Source organism: Thunnus maccoyii, chromosome 3, assembly GCF_910596095.1.
Source record: "Thunnus maccoyii chromosome 3, fThuMac1.1, whole genome shotgun sequence".
NCBI lineage: Eukaryota > Metazoa > Chordata > Actinopteri > Scombriformes > Scombridae > Thunnus > Thunnus maccoyii.
Genome location: NC_056535.1, coordinates 14,838,113 through 14,859,498, shown reverse-complemented (window position 1 = coordinate 14,859,498; position 21,386 = coordinate 14,838,113). Strand labels below are relative to the sequence as shown.

At 39.4% G+C, this 21,386-nt stretch overlaps 2 protein-coding genes across 2 annotated transcripts; one reads left to right on the top strand and one right to left on the bottom strand.

The window, feature by feature from the left end:
* Positions 1–672: 672 nt before the first annotated feature.
* olfml3b (olfactomedin-like 3b) lies at positions 673–15,316 on the bottom strand. The gene is made up of 4 exons (XM_042407602.1): positions 15,275–15,316; positions 6,188–6,492; positions 4,888–5,173; positions 673–3,721 (listed from the first exon to the last, which is right to left on the bottom strand). Exons 2-4 carry the CDS (start codon positions 6,284–6,286, stop codon positions 2,937–2,939), a joined length of 1,170 nt encoding a protein of 389 aa, XP_042263536.1. The 5' UTR covers positions 6,287–6,492; positions 15,275–15,316; the 3' UTR covers positions 673–2,936.
* On the top strand, positions 11,082–21,236 carry avil (advillin). The gene is made up of 20 exons (XM_042407601.1): positions 11,082–11,127; positions 11,274–11,382; positions 11,611–11,685; positions 11,859–12,055; positions 12,137–12,245; positions 12,333–12,443; positions 13,645–13,850; positions 13,960–14,038; positions 14,217–14,315; positions 14,414–14,567; positions 14,689–14,789; positions 15,584–15,721; positions 15,882–16,040; positions 16,205–16,384; positions 18,484–18,641; positions 18,773–18,917; positions 19,452–19,640; positions 19,727–19,795; positions 20,255–20,362; positions 20,808–21,236. The coding sequence occupies exons 2-20, from the start codon at positions 11,323–11,325 to the stop codon at positions 20,919–20,921; spliced, it is 2,451 nt and encodes an 816-aa protein (XP_042263535.1). The 5' UTR covers positions 11,082–11,127; positions 11,274–11,322; the 3' UTR covers positions 20,922–21,236.
* Positions 21,237–21,386: the final 150 nt, after the last annotated feature.

Here is a 21,386-nt window from a genome sequence, read left to right as displayed (position 1 = left end):
CCTAAAGTAAACGTACTCCGCTGTTAAGATCATTACGATAATGATCATAAGTGTCGACTACAGCCGGTTCATTTGACGGGTCAGCGGAGGCACAGTTTGAATGTTAGTGAATTATGTTTGGAGACAGACATCTGTGCCAAATACCTTATGAAACAAAGCAAATACCAGAGTCGTTTGCTGTCTTGAATTGTTTAATCAAATTACTGATACACCTCATTAATCTCTGGACCGACATACACAGGTCCACGTTTGATGGTTAGTTTTTAAAGTAAAGGTGTGTTTTGGCCTGTTAGGTCCAGAGAATGAAAAGAACCCTTTGTGTTTATATGTCATGAAATGGCAGAGACGATAATGATGAATTAACTGTTTAATATGTCTCATTTTAACTTAAAATAATAATAATATTAATAAATATAGGAACTACAAAAGTTTATCAAGTTCTCAAGACAAAATGTTAGACCTGTGGTGTGAGGAACAATCACACACATTCATTTGAAATTCCTCCAACCCCCCCCCCCCCCCCCCCCCCCCCCCCCCCCAAGTAAATTTTTGAGATTTCTATGTAATATCTGATTTATACTTAATGTTTACCATGTACAAATTCACCAATTTGAGGTATTCAACACATTTATTTCAGCACAGAACACAAAAACTAACCTGGCTCAATCAATTGTTATCAAATGAAAGGCAATCCATCATTTTATTTTGATTAGTCAGACAATAAAGAAGTTCACCTTAAAGCAACAAAGAGTGAAATCAGGAAAAGAGGTAAAGCTATGAGTTCCTTTCTCTCTGTCACGGTGTCTTTTTTCATACTTCCACCAGGTGACACCAAGTGAGATGTTCAAATGCTACTCAGTGGCTTTAATGGTCCTGGTTGTGTCCCTCTATACAGTTCATAGAAAAAGACAGACTCTGTTAGGTGAAAACGTTTTTTATTCATAGTGAACAAAGGCAGAAGTCTGAGTAAATGATAGGAAATGTGCATAATACAAGCAGAAAATACAAATGTCATTTCTTAAATTAAACACTAGCATTATATGAAAGACATCATTGAAATAGTGGTGCTTTTTGTTCATTTTGGTGATTTTATACAGTAAAAAAACACAACATCTAAACTTAACAGCATTACATACTGTATGTGCTTGACTTTAACCACTGGAGTGCTGGATAAGACAGACAGAGAGAAGGTAACAGTACTAGCCTGCTAGCTGATCATTGAAGAGATCCTATTTATATTAACTGCTGCTCTAAGCTCACACACTGCTGTCGTTACATCAGAAGAGACGACACAGGAGCTTTCTGATAGTGAGAGAAATCTGAAGAACAACTGGAGAAAACATAGTCATGCCATCCTCAAACTAAGCATTGCCTCTAAATTTTTTAAACAATATAATAAATGTTAGATATGTGGATTAACTCAGTGGCATTAAAGCCTATGTTTAGATTAAATTATAATGGATGCTACTCATATTGTTACCTCTGTCTTTAAGTTCCCACACAGTAATATGTTTATAGCAAATAAAAGCTCTTAACTCCAGTTGAACTAACATTTTCAGCCTTAAAGCTGCCATGGAAGTCCTTTATAAGCTCTAATGATCAACTATGCAAATAATAATCAGACCTAACAGCTGCTCTCGTTCTCACAGCTGATCAGTTAAAGTAAAACTCAGCCGATTTGATTTTAAAACAAATATTTATAGTCCTATTGCACAGTAGACATTCTGACTTATCATAGCAGGAATAGCACAAGTATTATTAATAAAATTAATGATGGCTCTGCTCCTTTTAGGTTTCAGTAAGTTGATTAATGAGCCAGCGTGCACAAAAGCAGGGCCCTGGTCGTGGATTACATGAGTGGAGTGAAGCCAAGTTATTAGTTATATGTGTGTACGAGAAGTTAAATGATGTGAAAAGGGTCTTTAGTCAGATGTGCCAACAGTAAATCAAGCATTCATGAAAAAAACAACACTAGATTAAAGGTCACAAGTACTTATATCATCCAAAACCATCTCTAGTGAAGTTAAGGTGAGTATGTATCATCTTCGTTATTTTCCTGTATTTGCAGCGTGAAAAAAAAAAGAAATTTAAGAGGAGAGTGGCAGAAGAGCTCACAAGTAAGTACAGTAAATCTATTCGAGTCCACTTGCCAGTAGACACAGACATGTTTGTGAAGATGATGAAGGTGCAGTGCAATCTGATAAGCAATACGGTTGTGGCAGCCATTACACAACTTTTCCTTGGATGAAGAAATCATATCATTAATCAACTAAGTATTTTGGAAAAATATTTCCTGCGTTCACATCTGTGAGTGTGTGAAAGTGTACAGATACCTTTTCTACAAGACAGCACTTTTGGATCTGTTTATGCTTTTAGAGATTCAGAATTAAAGGACCATTCCGGTGATTTTTCATGTTTAGCCCATTGTATAATATTTAATATCACTGCTGGCTATTTTCCAAACCATGCAATAGTGTTTCCAATTTCTGAATGTGTCTTTCCTTCCTTTCAAGTAGCCATTGCTTCCCATTTATGTCCATATGGTGTGAAAATCCAAAGGCAAACTCTGTAATTTGGTAATTGTTGTGAGGTAATGCAGCACAGACCTTTCAAATCAGTCTAGATTTTAGCTACTTTACCATGTAACAATATAAATCGATGTTTTCCGTGATGGAAAATACACAACTTAAGCAATTTTCAAGAGCATGCTAGTAGATTTTTATATCATACGGAAATGAATGGAGACCAGCAGCTGACTAAAAAGTAACAAAAGTCACATTAAAAAAGTGAATATTTAAACATGATCAGCAGTGATATAAAATATACATGATTTGTATTTAAAGAGTTACAACTGGCCAAACGCTGATATGGTTCTTAAAGGGTTATCGGGTGTGTTTGTGGAAGTTTTGGGAGGCTGTTGGTGTGTTTTATTCAGCTCAAACCTCTAGTTTCTTTTTCATGACAAGCTTGTACAGAATCTGGTAGCCGTCATCCCAAGCGTAGAGCAGCTGCTCCTGTGGGTTGTACTTCAGACTGGAGTGAGCTCCGTAACGTTTTGGAAAGTAAACCAGTGGTGCATCTTCATTGGTCACCATGTCGTTGACGTCGAACACACACTGGACACGTGAACGACCGGGGTGCTTGGTGTTGTACACCACATACAGCGTGCCGCAGATGACGAACGCCGCCTCTGCGTTCTCTCTCGGACAGTTTGTGTCCCACATCTGCTCAATGTCCAGTGAGTTGGCGTCCATTTTAGCCAGAGAGATGTGCCTCTCGTTCTGCCGTGTGGCATAAATGGCCCACAGGCCTTCCTCGTCCACGGCCAAGTCCATTGCTGTCTCAGGGGTCAGTCCGTACACCGGGACATGGTCCTGGACTGGGAACACTGCGCTGTCTGCCACAGAGTTGTTCTTCATGTCATATTTGACCACCGTCACCCCTTCAACCTGATTAATATAATACGCGTGATTGTTGTAGACAACATGCCCTGTTCCTTTCCAGGCGGACGGCAGCTTCAGCTGCTTTGACAGAGACATGCCCAACGAGCGGCTGAACTCTTGCACAGAGGCAAACTCATAGACCATGTCTTCATCTGTCCCATTAAAAATGTAGACCTTCCCAGAGGCCCTGCTGGTGTCTTTGGTCCACATGCCCTTTGGCCCACCAACTCGCTTCAAGATCTTCATGGCTTTTATGCTGGAGATCATGTCTCTGCAGTCTGAAAATAAGAGTGACAGGTGTTGCATGATACCATTTAAATATATCAGATGTGGTACAAGTCAAGTCTAAAGTCAGTGTCAGTGATCAGTGATCAGTGTCAAGTCCCTTAGGTCCAAATTAAGTCCTCATTTATGTAACTTCGGACTGAATCGACCAAAGTCTGAAATCTAAAGCTTTGAGACATGTTTACTGACAGATTGTATGATGTGTTTCTCTTGTCTGTGCCCTATTTGTTCATGGTTTATAAAAATGGGTCACAAATCTGATGAAAAACCCACATGAAGTGTCTTAGTAGGGCATTTGGCCAACATCAGTTTTCATGCTCTGTGTAATAGTTTTTCTCCACATCTGTGTCTGATTAAATGTTTTGATGATGATGGAGGAGAGGGCTCTATAATAAAGACATCTGTCCAAAAGCTCACATACAGTAAGTGTTGAAAGCCCAAAGCATAACAGTCACATCATTTTCACACTCATCAAACCATTTAATGTGGAAGCAGCTTTATTCATTATGTTTCTCCACTTTATTCAGGTTTTCTTTGTATCATCTATCTCTAACTTCCAAATATTAATCCTAAAATATAAACTCTCCTGGATGTACAGTGCAGTTGTAGGTTAGATGTCCTCTGTATGAGCAAATCTCCATGATTCATGGACAAGTCTCAAGCAGCATGTTTTCTAATTTCTCTAAAACTAAGATTATGAGAGGACTCAGTTGGGAGAAGGGTGTCTGAAAACACACGTTTTCGAATTTTCATGTTATGATTGTTCTTGTTATTCTCAGAAATGAGTCGATTTGAATACAAATAAGACAAAAAAATGAAAGTCATTGACTCTCTGATGGAGAGACTTGTAGCACAAATGGAAATGTTATGTAGATTATTTGTGCATAGTTGATATTGTAATATTTATTACAATTTTGTTATCAACTATGTACAAATAATCTGTAATCTCAATAATGAGGAATTTGATAGTTTCAACATCACAAACTTGAAGATGAGTTGCTTGCTTTTCCCCATCTAAAATGATTATAAATGTTATACTTTGTGTTTTAGTTGTTGGTCATATTGAGTAAGAATTTTCAGGTTCATCCTTGTTGTTGTACATCAATACTCACAGTATATTCTGGTAAACAGGTTAGTCGTTAAGAGCACCGTATCTCACCTGAGAGTTTTGAATATTTGGCCTTTTGCTTCTCCTTCACCAGAGTCACCTGTTGCTCTATCAACTTGTCGTCCACGTCCACACATGGCTGAGCCCCGTTCTGGGTCTCCAAGTAGTCCAGTTCACGCTCAACCCGGTCCACCCGAGTCCCCACACTGTCCAGATTAATTCGCAGTATCTCTTTCTCTTTGTCCAGGTTCTCCAGCTGGGAAACCATCTGCTGCTTCAGCTCCCGCAGCTCTGAGGCGTAGCGAGTGGTCTGCTCATGCCACAGAGAGATACGGTCCTGTTTTTTAAAGAAGGTGACAAAGGTCAGTTATATCTCAATTTTTACACTTTGTTTTTAATCTAATAATGTGAACAATATGTGTTATACAGGGAATGTAAATGCATTTCCAGAAAGCACTGAATTCTATGAAAAGGCCATAATTTTATGTTATTTTCAGGTTCAGTGAATAGACTGGGACAGAAGGGCATAATAAGTAGGAAACTCATCTTTGAAACAACCAGGTTCAGCCCACACATGGCAAGAATCCACCCTGCTCAAATGTCCCTCAGAAAAACACTACAGCTCACACACAGTGGGTGCTGCTCTGTCACACACCCTGACCTCTGACCTCCCTGTGGAGACTTTCTCTACAGGTGATTAGTGAAGTCTGACACTATTTTCCAGAGCAACACAGAGGCTGAGGAATGTAGATAGTGTTTATTGTAATAATCTATGTAAAAAGGACTATAGACCTGGTATGAAAGAGAGTAGATCATGTGTTGTAATACAGCTTTTGATACAAACAAAACCGCAGTACTAAAATAGAATAACTGAATGGCAAGATCCACATGGCGCGCTATTACTGGTAATTTAGCGGTGGTCTGTTCCTTAAATTAAGTGACATCACAGAAACAAGTTTCCACACAGGCTGGAAATCCTCTGAGAGATCTGGAACATGGTGGAACTGTGACTGTGCTCGTCATGATTAATGTACTTTTGTGATACCAAGATAGAAAAGTATTTAACAAATAAGCTCTATAGCCTTATCAACTTTTTTTTAATAATGCAATTCTATGCTGCAGTTTTTGACATCATATGTGCATATCAAGACTGATGAAACTTTTAAACTGCATTTCTACTTCAGTAACACTCACTCATGACCCCTATACATTTATGAGAGCTCAGTTTTCCAGGATTTTATCCTGGATTTAGCCACATCTGTATTCCATTGCCTGTGTCCTGTCCCTGAAAGTTTCCTTTCAGAGGGACTCTGGAGCCCAGGGCTCGGCAGGGAGGTAAAGTGAGTCTTACCTCTATAGCAAGTAGCCTCCGCTCCAAGTAGTCAATCAGCGCTTGGTGCTGAGCGCTGGCAAAGCAGGCCAAAGTAACCAAGACAACAAGTCCTCTCATTTTGTGTCAGCTCAGTCTCTTCAGCTCCTGTAAAAGTTTGACTGGAGTTCAGTGAGAGTGTGTAGAGGAGCCAGCAGAGTCCCAGAGGTGGGCTGGAATGTTTCGTTGAGCTCTTTGGGAGGAGCCACAAACATCTGGTGAAGATGAAGGCATACAGTCTCAAAGAGACATGAGCCAGTCCTTCTCACTCTTGGTTTAGCCTTTACCTGGTTGACAGAGACAAACACAAACAAATAAGTAGTCTGATGTTTAAATGTATGTATGGCTTTAAGGGGCAGGAACTATTTTTAAAAAAATTTAAGACACAGGAAATAAATGTGGCACAGGACCACACGTTACGTAGGAGGAGGCGTAATGTGAGTGGGAGTCAGGAGTCAGTGAGGGACTGTAGTCCTGTAGAAAGGGGGAAACTATGGATAGTAAAATTTAATCAGATTAAACTTAAATTGACATAATCTCCCTCATAAAAAAAATCCAGAATTTTTTAATGTGCAAAGATTTTTCATTTCAAAGTTTAACCGCTGGACACAAGATGTCTCCTGCTTCACTGTAAAGTCCATTCTTGTGCTCTGGAGGTTTTGAGTTTCCACGTCACATTTGTGCAAGTTGCATACAGGACCAGGACCGGCTACAAACTACTTCTAGTATCAAACTCTGCACATACATAATTCTGCAAAATGAAAACAACAACAAACAAAACACAGCTCTGAGTGGAGAGGGAGTTTAAGTTATCATGAAAAGTTCACAGGGGCACGATATCAACCATTCTACCATCTGATGTTCTTGAATATTATACTGAAACTTATACTGATTACATGGATGGATTAGAATCACATCGAATCTATTACTCAATCTTAAAGGATTACAGTTATTAAGATGATGATGGTTAAAGCGGTTATGGTAATGATAATTGCTGTTGTTGTTGTAATATGTACATATATATTAATTATTACTGTTCTACTTCTGTTTATTATTTTACCTCCTGTTTTTACAGTTTTTCTCAGTTGCAGAGGTCGTCAAAACAATATGTGAAATTCTTCTTGTGCACAACATAGAGAGAGTATTTCTTATTCTTTGTTACCATTTGCAAATGTTTTAGCACATTTAGGCAAATGACTAAGTACAAATATCTACAATTTGAACAGTTATTGGTTGTATATGTCTTTGTGATCAAATAGATTATGTTTCTTCTCAGTTGAGTAGTTTTACTCTCAAACATATGTTAGAATTCTTTCATTGTGTAAGTCATCACATGAAGAATAGTCCATCTAATTGTCAAAATCTGCTGAGCCCATGTTTCATGAATTGCATTGATAGTGACAGTTTCTCACATCTTAGCTCAACCCATGACATATGCTGTCCAGTTGGCTTATTGCTGTAAGTCATGAGTATAGACTGTAAAAGACATTGATAGAGCTTGAGGGCAACAGAGTTAATACAACTTGTGAACGGGGGCGCCTGCTCAGATGAACACTGGACGGGGCAAGGGAGGGGTAAAGTGAAGCTGTGAAGTGTAAGATCAAATCAAATGTCTCTGCTTGCTTCAATAGATGCTGCTTGTGATGACATAGCAGCAGAAGTGTGCAGAGACCACCTTGGTTTTGCACAATGTCAAAGGGAGGGGTCATTTTGGTGGCGATGACTTATTCATTAACGCAATAAGTTAATTTAAAGGTTTTGGGTGAGTTATGGCCTTTTGCAGGTTAACTGTAGTGTTTGCTGCTTGTATTAGCTGTTTTGGGAAATGCATCTTCAGAGATCTTTAAAAATGTTTTGAGAAATGTGCAAGGCAACTGAGAAAAAAACTGTAAATATATTTTAATATTTTAACTGTTAATTTGATAAGCACTTTAAGTAGTCATGTAAACCTAAAACGTAATGGACAAAGTCGTAGAAAAAGGTAGTGTTTATGCTGGATTCATATGTTAAACATATTTTAGTCGTGTTATAGGTGTGTCTGCCATTTTTTCCAGCTGCTGCTCTGCACTGCGACAGCTGTAATACTAGGATAGATGTCTCTCAGACATCAGCAAAACCAAAACAGTGGTTGGTTGGATGAATGGTGAATTACTGGGGGGAAAGGAAATAGTGTTAAAACTGTCTCTGGTCTCCCCTGTAATTGCAACCACCTTGCTCTTCAAATATCAGAAAGCCAAGAAGAGTAATTACATCACTGCACACCTCTTTTTCAACAAGGTTTGGCTTACTGTGTTTTTCCAGTTAGCTCTAAAACTCGGCACAGACTAATTACTGTGTATGTGTACGTTTAAACCCACTCTGGGACAAACTGTGTTCATGCTATAATTAATATCGTAGTCTTGTCTTTTTAAGGTGTACATGTGTGTCTTCTCATTTTGGCTTTGAACAGCATGACATAATTTTCAGAGAATATCGTGGAGATGAAGTAAGCAGTTTTTAGATTCTATGAGACTGAGATGGTTTACAGATGCTTAACTATTGAAGTCATTGTTGTCATTCGTGCTCATATGTTATTATGTAAATGTAAATGGATGTGGTAAATGGATTTTGCAAATCAAAACTCTATTTTCATTCTATACAAACTACAATGGTATTGCTTTGCATTTTTCATATTTTCAGTATCTCAGCAGTATGTCTGCATTCACCCTATCATGACAGACACTATGGTGGAGTTTATCCTTTTAGTATCACTCATTGTGATGAAATCAAACCAGGAACCGCAAAGCATGGAAGAGTCTCTGTATTTTATGTGTTTTGTTCTGATCTCTGGTGTGTGGAAGAATAACTGATAAAAAAAAAAACTTTTACATTTTGATTTGACCAGCAAATTTCACTTCACCATGACAACAAAATTCAGCCTGGAGTCTGTGAAAAGGCTCATTTTACAGCTTCTCTGTGTTTCAAAAGTTACTGATACACATCACTTTACCATCATGAGATCTCACAAAGCCCAGAAAGATATGTGTGTGTGTGTGTGTGTGTGTGTGTGTGTGTGTGTGTGTGTGTGTGTGTGTGTGTGTGTGTGTGTGTGTGTGTGTGTGTGTGTGCGCGCGCTATTTCACTGAAAACAGAGCAGAGAATGTGGATGCTTTCATTTCTACTGATGACTTTTAAGATTTGAGGATCTTCAATGACACTGCAGTGTTCATGAAGTGGCTTGTTTGCCACTGAGAAAGTCATTTCCTCCTGCTAACAGTACTCCATTGTACAGGGTAGTAGCTCATTTGTAATTCTGCCAGTGGGCTCTGAGGCTATCTCATCTTCATACACACTAATGCTGTTTAACTCTACACAACTAAAGGTCTATTGTACTGTTGGTTATTTACAATATGGCCATTCCAAATCCTGGAACATGTTTATGACTGTCCTTTATCCCACATTGCATCATCATTGGTTAAGGTTTGTTTGTATAAGAATGTGCTGATTTGAATAGTCAAGTTTTTTTACATATGGCTTTTTAATATTTAATCCATAAAAGTAAGGATGAAGGCACTTTAGCAAAAGCAAAACAAAAATCTAAATTAGACAGGTTTGTAGCATAGAAATAACTGAAACATCCAGGACAGATAGGCCTGTGAGTAACAAGACTAAAAGTCTATAGCAGCTCAATGAAGCTGTACTTAGGCACAGTGGTGCTTTGAGCTAAATGCTAATGTCAGCACATTAAGCTCCAATAATTTTATTATATAATTGACTTTTCAACCACACTTTGAGAAAGAACAAGTCAGTGAAACATAGATGATAACATGGTGACGTTAGTTTACCATGATCACCTTAGTTTAGTGTGTTACTCTGCTATGATCAGCTAATTAGTACTAAACACGGAGTACAGCTGAGGCTGATGGTAATGTCACTCGTCTTGCATGTATTTAGTCATAAACAAAAATGTAACATTTTTGACTCACCATCATTGGTACATTATTAAATGACTTATTAATTCAAGGTGGATATGTTAGTATGTCACAAACCAGTGTGTGTAGAGTTCATGTGCTGTTTTTGAACATGTTTGTTTGTAGGGATTCTGTGATAAATGATTGTGTGTTCGTATAATACATTTGTGTTGAGGGAACAATGGTGTATAGTGACCTCTAGGAATAAGCTAAACCGGAGCTTCAATGGCTGCGTGTCTTTTTTTTTTTTTTTTTAATTACATACATTTTAAAAAGTGTATGTAATTTTCACTCAGAAAGGAGACATATCAGGAGCTGTGTCTAGACCCACTTAGGAGGGGGCTCAACCTGGATGGGTCTGTGCTCACCATTACTGTCTCCAACATGTCTCCAACCAACCCCAGGAGCCCGTCTCAGTCACAGTCTCTTGTGAGAGCTCAGTCAGAGCTGTAACTGAGGGGTGCAAACAGTGACAGACAGTATAGACGGACACAGATAGGCTTAGTGTATGTGTGTGTTTGAAAGTGGAATAACTATCTTATTCATAGCATTCACATTGTATATAATAATACTAAAAATGCTGCTACTACTACTACTAAACACTTCTGTTGATATTTATATACAGTGTATCTACCCATCGCTGTGCATATAACCATATATGGTGCGAACGTGGAGGTAAAGGGCCAAGAAGGCAGGAAAATGAATGGATGTGATGGAGATGATCAGTGTTACTGTGTGTGTAATCATTTGAATATGAGTCAATCCTTTTTTCGGCACATTTGCCTACAGGATTTTGTGTCTTCCTCAGTGATTGGACAGAACACTGTGAAAGGTCCTGAAACATGCAAACTCAGGCAAATCTTTTAGGAGCAGTGAATGGAAGAGGATCGAGGGCCTTTTGTTATCAGATTGAAAATCAGCTGTTGGAAGATCATATAAGCTTACAGGAACCTCTGTAACCAAGAATACCAGGTATGTTCTGTTCTGTAATTCATAAAGTCTCATTTTGTGCAGTTTATCGAGAGAAAAGAGAAAAATATTTTCTACATTTGTGCTGTTGTGCATTTCTTACTATAAGGATATTGTATTCAATGCACAACAAACTTTCATTTTCCAAGAGAAGGAAACCAAGCAACAACAGTGCCACTGAAAGTGCATCCGAGCAACATGGAGTACACATTTAGAGCAGTGACTCAAAGCCCGGGGATTATCATCTGGAGAATCGAGGTAATTTGATTTTACGGTAGATGCTGCAGGCTGTGACTGTGGAATGACAAATCAACAGTTTGATTTCACTGTTTTAAAAAACTTCTATTCCTCCAAGCAAAATGATTTCAACACTTGTTGAGCAGCAATGATGTAAAAAAAGTTGAGACTGAGGAATACTGGTTATTAGCTCTGAAATGTTAGTGGACATAAAAGTAAAATGGACACTTTCTTCTCTTTGTCCAATAGAAAATGGAGCTGGTGCAAGTCCCTGAGAAATCTTATGGAAACTTTTATGAGGGTGACTGCTACGTACTTCTCTTTGTAAGTCTGTGCAGGTCACTGATGAATCATTGTGGTTTTACGTGCCAGGGCTGCTTATTTGTATATTTAAACCCTATTCTTTTATATTCAAAGCCTTTGTCTTCATTCTTTTCGTATATCAGATAGCATGCTCTTCTTATTTCCACTGTTTCCCCACTCCTGTATCTCTTCAGACCCAGAAGGTGAGCAGTTCTCTGTGTTATGATATCCACTACTGGATCGGCTCAAAGTCCTCTCAGGACGAACAGGGTGCAGCTGCTGTTTACACAATACAGCTTGATGAATTTTTGGGCTCCACTCCGGTCCAACACCGTGAGGTTCAGAACCACGAGTCTGACACCTTCAGGGGCTACTTCAAACAAGGAGTAATGTGAGTGAAAGTGTTGTTACAGTAGCTCATAATTCATAGACAGTAAAAGATCCTCATCACCATTCTCCTGTGTTGTTTTAGCTATAAGAAAGGTGGCGTTGCATCGGGCATGAAGCATGTTGAAACCAACACCTATGACGTGAAGAGACTGCTTCATGTCAAAGGGAAGAAAAGAGTGATTGCCAAGGAGGTGAGCCATGCTTCACAGTGGTTATATAACATTATGGGATAGAGGAAGTCATGTAGAAAGAGTGCTTTATGTTTTAACTTGTTGCAGGTGGAGATGAGCTGGAAGAGCTTTAACCTTGGAGATGTGTTTTTGTTGGACATTGGCAAGACCATCATTCAGTGGAACGGACCGAAGAGTAACAGGCAGGAAAGGCTGAAAGTAAGATTTGTGTGACTGTGTGGAATTCATATAAAAACATACTTGAGTAGAAAACTAGAAGAAACATAAGCACAACTTGTTCCTCTTCTTAACAATGAGGGTTTATTTCTACTTTTACTACTGCTTTTTCAATAATACAGTATATGTGTTAAGTATGTTTAAAGAAAAACTTACCAGTGAATAAATTTGCAACTTTATTTTCCAGTTTACTTTTACTACTACTACTACTGATTACTATTTGAACTTTCTGATATTAAAGATGTTTTATGATCATGTGACTTGAAAAGTTATGTGAGAGGACACTCGTTCAATCTTAATTGTTGCCCCCAGTCAGTGCGCCTTTAGTTCTGAGTTGCATTGAATGTTTGGACCCTGTTATACCTGTTTGCAGGTCAAGTTTGTCCATCTGCATTTCTGTCTCCACAAAAACATTTACAGTCCAATGCACTTTAAATAACAGTATTGTTTCAGTATGTACATCATGTGCATTTTAGATAGACCCTAAAACAACTCTGAGTTGGACGCTGTTTGTGGCGGCCCTCATCATCAGGCCTAAAAATCAGCATTAAACCTTTATGGGAAGCTGTCGGAGTGCACAGTTGAAGCTGATTTCCTCCTTCCTGCAAAAGGCTGGAGGCTCTGAATGGTTTGTTATTCCACCACACAGTTAAACACAGTTCAAAACTACTCTGTGAGCAGAACAATGCAGTGAGTATGGACACTTTTCAGCTCCTTTTATAGGTCCTTGTAAGCATTTTCATTATTTGTCAACCACAAACCTATTAATTTAGCCATATTTAGTCATTATTTAGCTTACATATTCATCCCAACTGCATGTCCTATTATTATAATGAGATTCCTACCAAACCAACATATAAAGTTTGAAAGTAAAAGCAGATAATACTAGAATTTATAACAATTACGCTACTGAATCTCAGTTAATTACAGTTTTTAGATGTGTGCTTGTGAGAAGTTTTACTGAGTAAGTCAAAACTGCATACACTGGTACTATTGTCAAAATCTGCTTGTGCATTAGGGTGCACTGAACAGGAACGACATTCCACTTTAAAATACATTTTAAAATTTGTGCTGCATTTCCTTCAAGTCTGGTAATAAATTCAATGCACACAGAAAGGTTTTAGTGTGGATTCTGAGAATTCTGAATTGTGCTGTTGTTCTGTGCTGCACCTCTGATTCTCAGGGTATGTTGTTGGCCAAAGACATCCGAGACAGAGAGAGGGGAGGTCGGGCAGAGATCAAAGTGATCGAGGGTGAAGCAGAGAGCAACTCTCCTCAGAACATGGAGATCCTGACTGGTGTTCTTGGAGACAGAACCTCCAATCTGACAGATGGACCTCCCGATGAAACTGCTGACCAGGAACAGAAGGGAAAACTCACACTTTACCAGTGAGTTGCTCCCGAACCCATGTTGTCTAATGTGTCATGCAGTCAGTGGGTGAGGATTCATCCAGCTCAAGTGTTGTTTGGTTCTGCAAATGTGTTGTACTCATTTCAGTGTGTCAGATGCTGAAGGTCAGATGAAGGTCACAGAAGTTGCTACCAGACCACTGGTTCAGGATCTCCTCAACCATGATGTAAGTTGTTCTTCTGGATCAGCTTTCCCCAACAGGAAGTTGACTAAATGATGGATGCATCTAGTATACAGGATGTTATACATTTCACCATTCCTGTAAAGCTAGAAGTTTTAAATTCTTGGCATCAGCAATAAATATTTTCCTTGAAGGAAATTACTTATTTTCCAAATGTATTTAGGACTGCTACTTCCTGGACCAGGGAGGGACGAAGATCTTTGTATGGAAGGGAAAGAAAGCAAACAAAGCTGAGAGACAGGCCGCCATGGCCAGAGCTTTGGTAAGTGACACTACATAAGACCTTTGCATATATGTTGCGTTTTATTGGTCTTGCACAATATGTTTATTTCTTATTATTTATCTGACTGGCTGTTATAGGACTTCATCAAAGCAAAAAACTACCCCATTACTACAAATGTGGAGACAGTGAATGACGGGGCAGAGTCAGCTCTCTTCAAGCAGCTGTTCCAGAGGTGGACTGTAAAGGGCCAGACTCAAGGTCTGGGTAAAGTGCATACAAAGGGGAAAGTAGGTATGTGTCTTTGTTTGGTGACTTGTAAAAACACATCAAGTAGCAAAGAAAAATTACCTTTCCTTCTAATAAATAGATTTTTCTTCTGATGAAAACTTAATTTTACCATATTCTGCTTTAGCTCATATCGCACAGGAGAAATTTGATGCCACTTTGATGCACATGATGCCAGAAGTTGCTGCACAGGAGCGAATGGTGGACAATGGCACAGGTCAAGTGGAGGTATCTGTGACAATGTAATCTGAATTTAACTTTTTTTTTTTTTTTTTTTGCCACATTAGTCGCATAGCAGTCTGGCAATGTCAGTCAGTCTGTTTGTTGCTTTGTAAGTCAAACAAATGGATCCAGAATGAAATATCTCAAAATATGGATTTTCAAATTTGGCACAGAAAAAAACAATGCCTGAACACCTGTCATCTTCAGCTGTACTTTGAGATTAATGCTAACACAACATGCATGTGAATATTCTAAAAGGGAGAATGTTACACTAACTTGCTAAATGTGAGCATGTTACCATGGAAAGTGCAACATGTTAAACAGTATATGCTAATGTTAGCATGCTAAGATGCTAGATGTTACAAATGTTAAACATCTAGTGGGCCTAGTTGTTAAAATGTCTGTCAACATTCTAACTGTGCATTCAGCTCAAAGTGCAGTTAACCTTATCTAGGGACAGTTGAGGATAACAAACAAACTGGATTACCAACCTGGCAAAGTGAGCAGCCCCAAGACCCTCCGGGACCCTGGAGGCCTGGTTTTCTGTGAGGGAATAGCTTTGTAGTAATTGAATGAATTACAAATTAGTTTGGAAACATGCACCACTCAATAGACCTTTTTTCACAGCAGACATTTTGACTTGTTGTAGAAAAAGCACAGGTGTTACTAATAACATTAACAATGACTGTTCTATTCGAGTGTCCCAGTAAGCCATGACAGTGTGACAACATGCACATTACCAGGAAGTAAAAAAATAATGTTTCAGGTTACACATGATTACATGAATATGATGTACCCAGGTGTGGAGAATTGAGAATTTGGAGCTTGTCCCTGTGGACCCTCAATGGTATGGTTACTTCTATGGAGGAGACTGCTACCTGATCCTCTACACCTACTTGGTCAACAACAGGAAGAGTTACCTGCTCTATATGTGGCAGGTGAGGATGTAATACCTAGTGTACTACATAATAATAATAGGATTGTCCACTAAAATACTATGTTTATTTGGCTTGCAAAGACCTCTATCCTTCATGTCCCTGCTTTGGATTTTTCACTGTATTATATGATAAAATGTAATTTTACCACTTATTATTTTAGGGGCGCCATGCAACACAGGATGAACTGGCAGCTTCAGCATTTCAGGCGGTACACTTGGATCAGAAGTATGGTGATGAGCCAGTTCAAGTGAGAATTACCATGGGCAAAGAACCAAGACACTTAATGGCCATTTTCAAGGGCAAAATGGTCATCTTTGAGGTATGATTGTTAACAATGTTTATAATAATTTCATTAGAAACACTCTCCTTATTTATCTTTTCACAGGGTTATTAACAAGAGGATATGCTATGCCCAAGTGTTATTTCAGGCAGGTGTATTCAGTATTTATAACAGTATGGAATATTTCCCTTCTTTTCTATTAGGGGGGAACATCTAGAAAAGGGCCTTCTGACCCAGAGCCACCGATAAGGTTGTTCCAGGTCCATGGTTCTGATTCATCCAATACAAAAGCCATTGAGGTTCCAGCCCTGGCCACCTCTCTGAACTCCAATGATGTGTTTTTACTCAAGAGCCAATCTGGACTTTATCTTTGGTGTGGAAAGGTAGGGAGGATGGTGAAATATACAACATACACACGTCCTATAGTCTATCTCCCCAAACTCTCGTCATTTACACTTACACAAATCATCAACATGTCACTCATGTCCAGCACATTTCCCATCACTTTTAAGCAGGCTCAGATTCCCCCACTGCTCAAAAAGACAGTACTTGATCCATCGAAAGTAGGAAACTACAGACCAGTTTCTCTTCACTCATTCTTATCCAGAAAACTTGAACTTGCTATACTTAACCAAGTCTATAATTTTCTTTCACTGAACAACATACTTGATCCTAACCAGTCTGGCTTAAAGAGTGGTTAGTGGTCTGCTGCCTTCAACACAGTAAACCACCAGATCCTCCTGTCCACTCTCTCCAGCCTTGGCATCATGGGGAGTGTCCTCAGCTGGTTGGACTCATGCCTCTCTGGGAGGTCATACAGGGTGTCATGGAGAGGAGAGGTGTCAAAGTGATGTCAGGTAACCACTGGTGTTCCTCAAGGATCTGTGCTTGGCCCATTTCTCTTTGCACCGCACACCGCCTCGCTGGGCTACATCACCAGGTCGCATGGCTTTTTATACCACTGCTACACTGATGACACCCAGCTGTACCTGTCCTTCACCCAAGAGAATACCACAGTCCCAGCATGCATCTCGTCCTGTCTAGCCAACATCTTTGCTTGGATTACAGAACGGCACCTCCAGCTGAATCTGTCCAAAACTAAGCTTCTTGCCTTCCCTGTGAATCCAGCTGTTCATCACAACCTGACTGTACAGCTCAGTTCATCCCTGTTATTATCATCCAAGTCTGCAAAAGCTTTGGGGAGATGACGAGCTAACCTTCACTGAACACATCGCAGCATCGCACATCGCATCTACTGGTCACGCAGATTTACTTTGTATAATCTCAGGAGGATTCAGCCATACATGCCTGAGCATGCAGCACAACTCCTAGTCCAAGTGCTGGTCATCTCACCACTGGTCATCTACTGCAACTTGCTCCTAGTTGGCTTACTAGCACGCACTGGTAAACCTCTGCAGAGGATTCAGAATGTGGCTGCCCGTCTGGTGTTCAACCAACCTAAATAAACTCATGTCACACCTCTGTTCGTCTCCCTCCACTGGCTCCCAGTGGCAACCCACGTCAAGTTCAAGTTCAAGGTGATGCTTGCCTTCAAGGCGACAAATGGAATACCACTCTCCTACAGTGAGTCACTCATCAGGCTGTATGTCCCCTCCTGATTGCTCCATTTTGCAAATGAATGACCGTTAATACCATTGCCTGAAAACTCAGCTCTTCCATGAACACTTCATCACTTGAGCCCCTTAACCTTTTTGATTGTTGCACTTCTTTCTTGTTTCTTATGGTATTTCTTATGCACTTGTATACTTCCAGTTGTTTCTTACTTTGTATATAAAAAAACAAACTTCTGTTTAGCATTCTTTCTCATTGCACTGATGTCCGGTCAGCTACTTGAGAATTTTTATCATGGCTCTTTCGGAGTCACTGTCCTCTAACACTTGATTGTCTTGCCTAACTTGTAAGTCACTTTGGATAAAAGCGTCTGCCAAATGACTAAATGTAAATGTAAATGTAAAGACCCTTTCCTGCTTCAATATGATAATGCCCCCATGCACAAAGTGAGGTTCATAAAGAAAAGGTTTCTCTTTGGTGTTGAGGAATTGGTCTGCACAGAGCCCTGACCTCAACCCCATCCAACACCTTTGGGTTGAACTGGAACACAAAATGCGAGCTGGACCTTAACACCCAAAATAAGTGGCCAATATCACCAATTCACTTGTGGTTGAATGGAAGCAAATCACTGCAACTAGGTCCTGAAATCTTTTGGAAAGCCTCTCCAGAAAAGAGGGGGCTGTTATAGCAGCATATCAATGGTCATGGTTTAGGAATGAGATGATCAACAAACACATTTGGCTGTAATGTTTTGTTGTCCAAATACTTTAGACCATATAGTGTACAACTGTGCATTATAAAAGACGGGCTTGGTCCTGCAAACATCTTGTAGGCTGTACAAATAATTTCCTTTCTCAAATCACTACAGTGTCACAGATACTAATGATCAACATATTAAAAATGTTACCAGGGATCAAGTGGAGATGAAAGAGCCATGGCAAAGCAGGTCAGCTCTGTGATTGGCCAGAACTCACAGAATGGCTCTGAGGAGATTGTTGCAGAGGGTCAGGAGCCCACTGAATTCTGGGAGTTGCTTGGAGGGAAAGCTCCCTATGCAAGTAGTAAAAGGTAATGATGATACAAATATTATTTACAGTATTGGCAAATGAGCTTCAAAAGTGTAACAGCAGTCATATATCACTTATAGAGGAAACTTGTTCTCCAACATTTTACAAGTTGTTTGTATGTTCTGTCCACAGATTACAGCAGACGGTTTTAGACCACCAGCCACGCCTGTTTGAATGCTCCAATAAGACGGGCCGTTTCATTGTGAACGAGGTGACTCAGTTCACGCAGGACGACCTCATTGAGGATGATGTCATGCTGCTGGACACATGGGACCAGGTATGAGCTGACAAGGCATAGCCCCCAACCCTGGAATTCCCTCTTCTCTACTAAATGTTTTGATGTCTTTCAGCTCATTGTTTTGGTTTTATGGCCCGCGACGTTACTATTTTGGTTCACTCACCACTCTCATAATGTAATTTTTCAGTGTTTTCAGCAAAAAAGCTGTGATAAATCAACTGTATACTACCTGCTGAGCAAGAAACATCTGCTGAGCAGACACAAAGTGAAGCAAAACATTTAGCAGCTAAAAAGTCAAATATTTCCCTCAGGGGTTAGTGGAGACCAGAAACAGAGCTAAAAGGAGAGTAAGTATTAGATTTTCACTTGTCAGGTGGCCAGAAACAAGTTTGCCATATCAACTTTATATGTGAAACTATGCCCACATTGTTTTTTACAGCTTGTTGCACCACCCCTAAGTGGCCCAAATAATCAATTAATGCAGGTTTAAAATGTTTAGTCTTTGGAAACTGAACTGTTTATTGGTAAATGGTAAACCTTTCTTCTCCTAATCCTGCCATCTCTTGGTCTCAGGTGTTTCTCTGGATTGGTAAAGAGGCCAATGAGGTAGAGCGCAAAGAAGCCGTGGTCACAAGCCAAGAGTACCTGCGCACACACCCAGGAGACAGAGATCCGGACACCCCCATTGTCTTGATCAAGCAAGGATTCGAGCCGCCCACCTTCACTGGGTGGTTCACAGCCTGGGATCCCTCCAAATGGAGCGTGAGTGTTTTGGTTTTTGAGCTGAAATAGAGTATCAACATTTACATTAATGAATAAAAACACAAATGTTGACTTCTTTCTTTTAGGATGGAAAGAGCTATGAGGAGTTGAAGAGGGAGTTGGGAGATGTAACATCACCAGTTAATGTTGTACGGGTAAGTACAGTCTGATTCATTTCTTAATACTCTTAGCCAAAAGATACCAAAATGGTACCATTCTTGTTCAAGATAAAATGAACTGTTCTTCATCTTCATGTTCAAGAGATTATTTTGTTTGTTATATACAAAGGTCTTTTCAGGAATTGGTACACTTGGGGTGCAAAAATGTTGTAAGCCTCTAATACTATGTAGTATGCCATACTTTTCCACATTTACAATTTCAACTTGGCTAGCCAAAGGACTTTTTGGCTAGTCAACCTTGAATAGGTATGGGATTTATGACTAAATATTCTGAGACAGGTGTAAAAAAGGGACAAAAACTTGCACTCTGCTACATACTATAAACCAAAATTGAAAAGCAGTTTGTTAGAGCCATTTCAATGCCACAGCAGCAAGTGGTAGATAAATCATGACATACAGACTAACCATCTATTTTCCTTTAATGTGACTTTCTAGCAGAACAGTGTTGAAAGCGAGAAAAGCTTTCAGCCTTTTCCACCAGAAGCTTTGGTCAACAAGCACGCCAACGAGCTGCCTGAAGATGTTGACCCGACCCAGAAAGAGGTAGTGTGTGTGTGTGTGTGTGTGTGTGTGTTCATAGAGTGAAACATATTCCTCTTTTAACAGAAAGTGAGTTTTTTAAAAATTTTCTCCCTAGTCCTAAAGTCGGTAGCCTATAATTATCTATCATATAGTCTTGGATTTGCAGTTAGTCCCTGATTTGCTCCCTATTCATTCATTATTAATAGCTCGCAATTTTGTGTACCCTCTTGTTAGGTATAACTATGATGCTTTGCTGCTTAATAGTACCAGTATTTTGACTTTGAAGTGCATAGTTGTACTTATGAAACGCTCTGTGTCATGCCTAACAATGCCCCTCAGCTGTTCTAAAATCACTGTAAACCACGACCTCTTGTGGCTTATTGCTTTATTAACCACCTCAAGAAAGAAACTGCATTGTTAGTCATTTGTTTTCACTCACTACTATAGTTTGTGAACTGCTTTTCAGAAATACCTCTCTGACCCTGACTTCAACAACGTATTTGGGATCACCAAAGACGACTTTGCAAGCCTGCCGCGGTGGAAGCAGTTGAAATTGAAGAAAGAAAAAGGGATGTTTTGATTTTTCTTTCAGAGTCTGTATTTGAAAATAAGCTATTACATTTTTAAAGCTAACAGCAGGTTGTGTCTTTGTGTCAGCTCCCCTTCCCCTCCAATTACTGATTTTCCCCTTCAGTGCAATCTCCTACTGTAGTTAACCTGTTTGAAAATAGGACTCAGAGTTTTTAAATTTTAAGAGTAAATTCTAATAATGTGCCTTTTCATACCCTGATTTTATTGTGATTCATACATTTGTTTACACACATCAAATCACTGTAATACAATTCTTGAATTTTTTTTAACCTGTGCTGATGTTGTGCAATAGACACTGTTTAATTAAGAGCTCTTGTTACAATACTATTTGAGCTTTCAGAATGAAAAAATAAAAACTGTGTTGCCTATTCTCCTGTGTGTTTATGTGGTGTGGTTGCATTTCAGTCCTGAAGTGAACACAAAGGGCTTCATGATATTTAAGACCAATAAGACA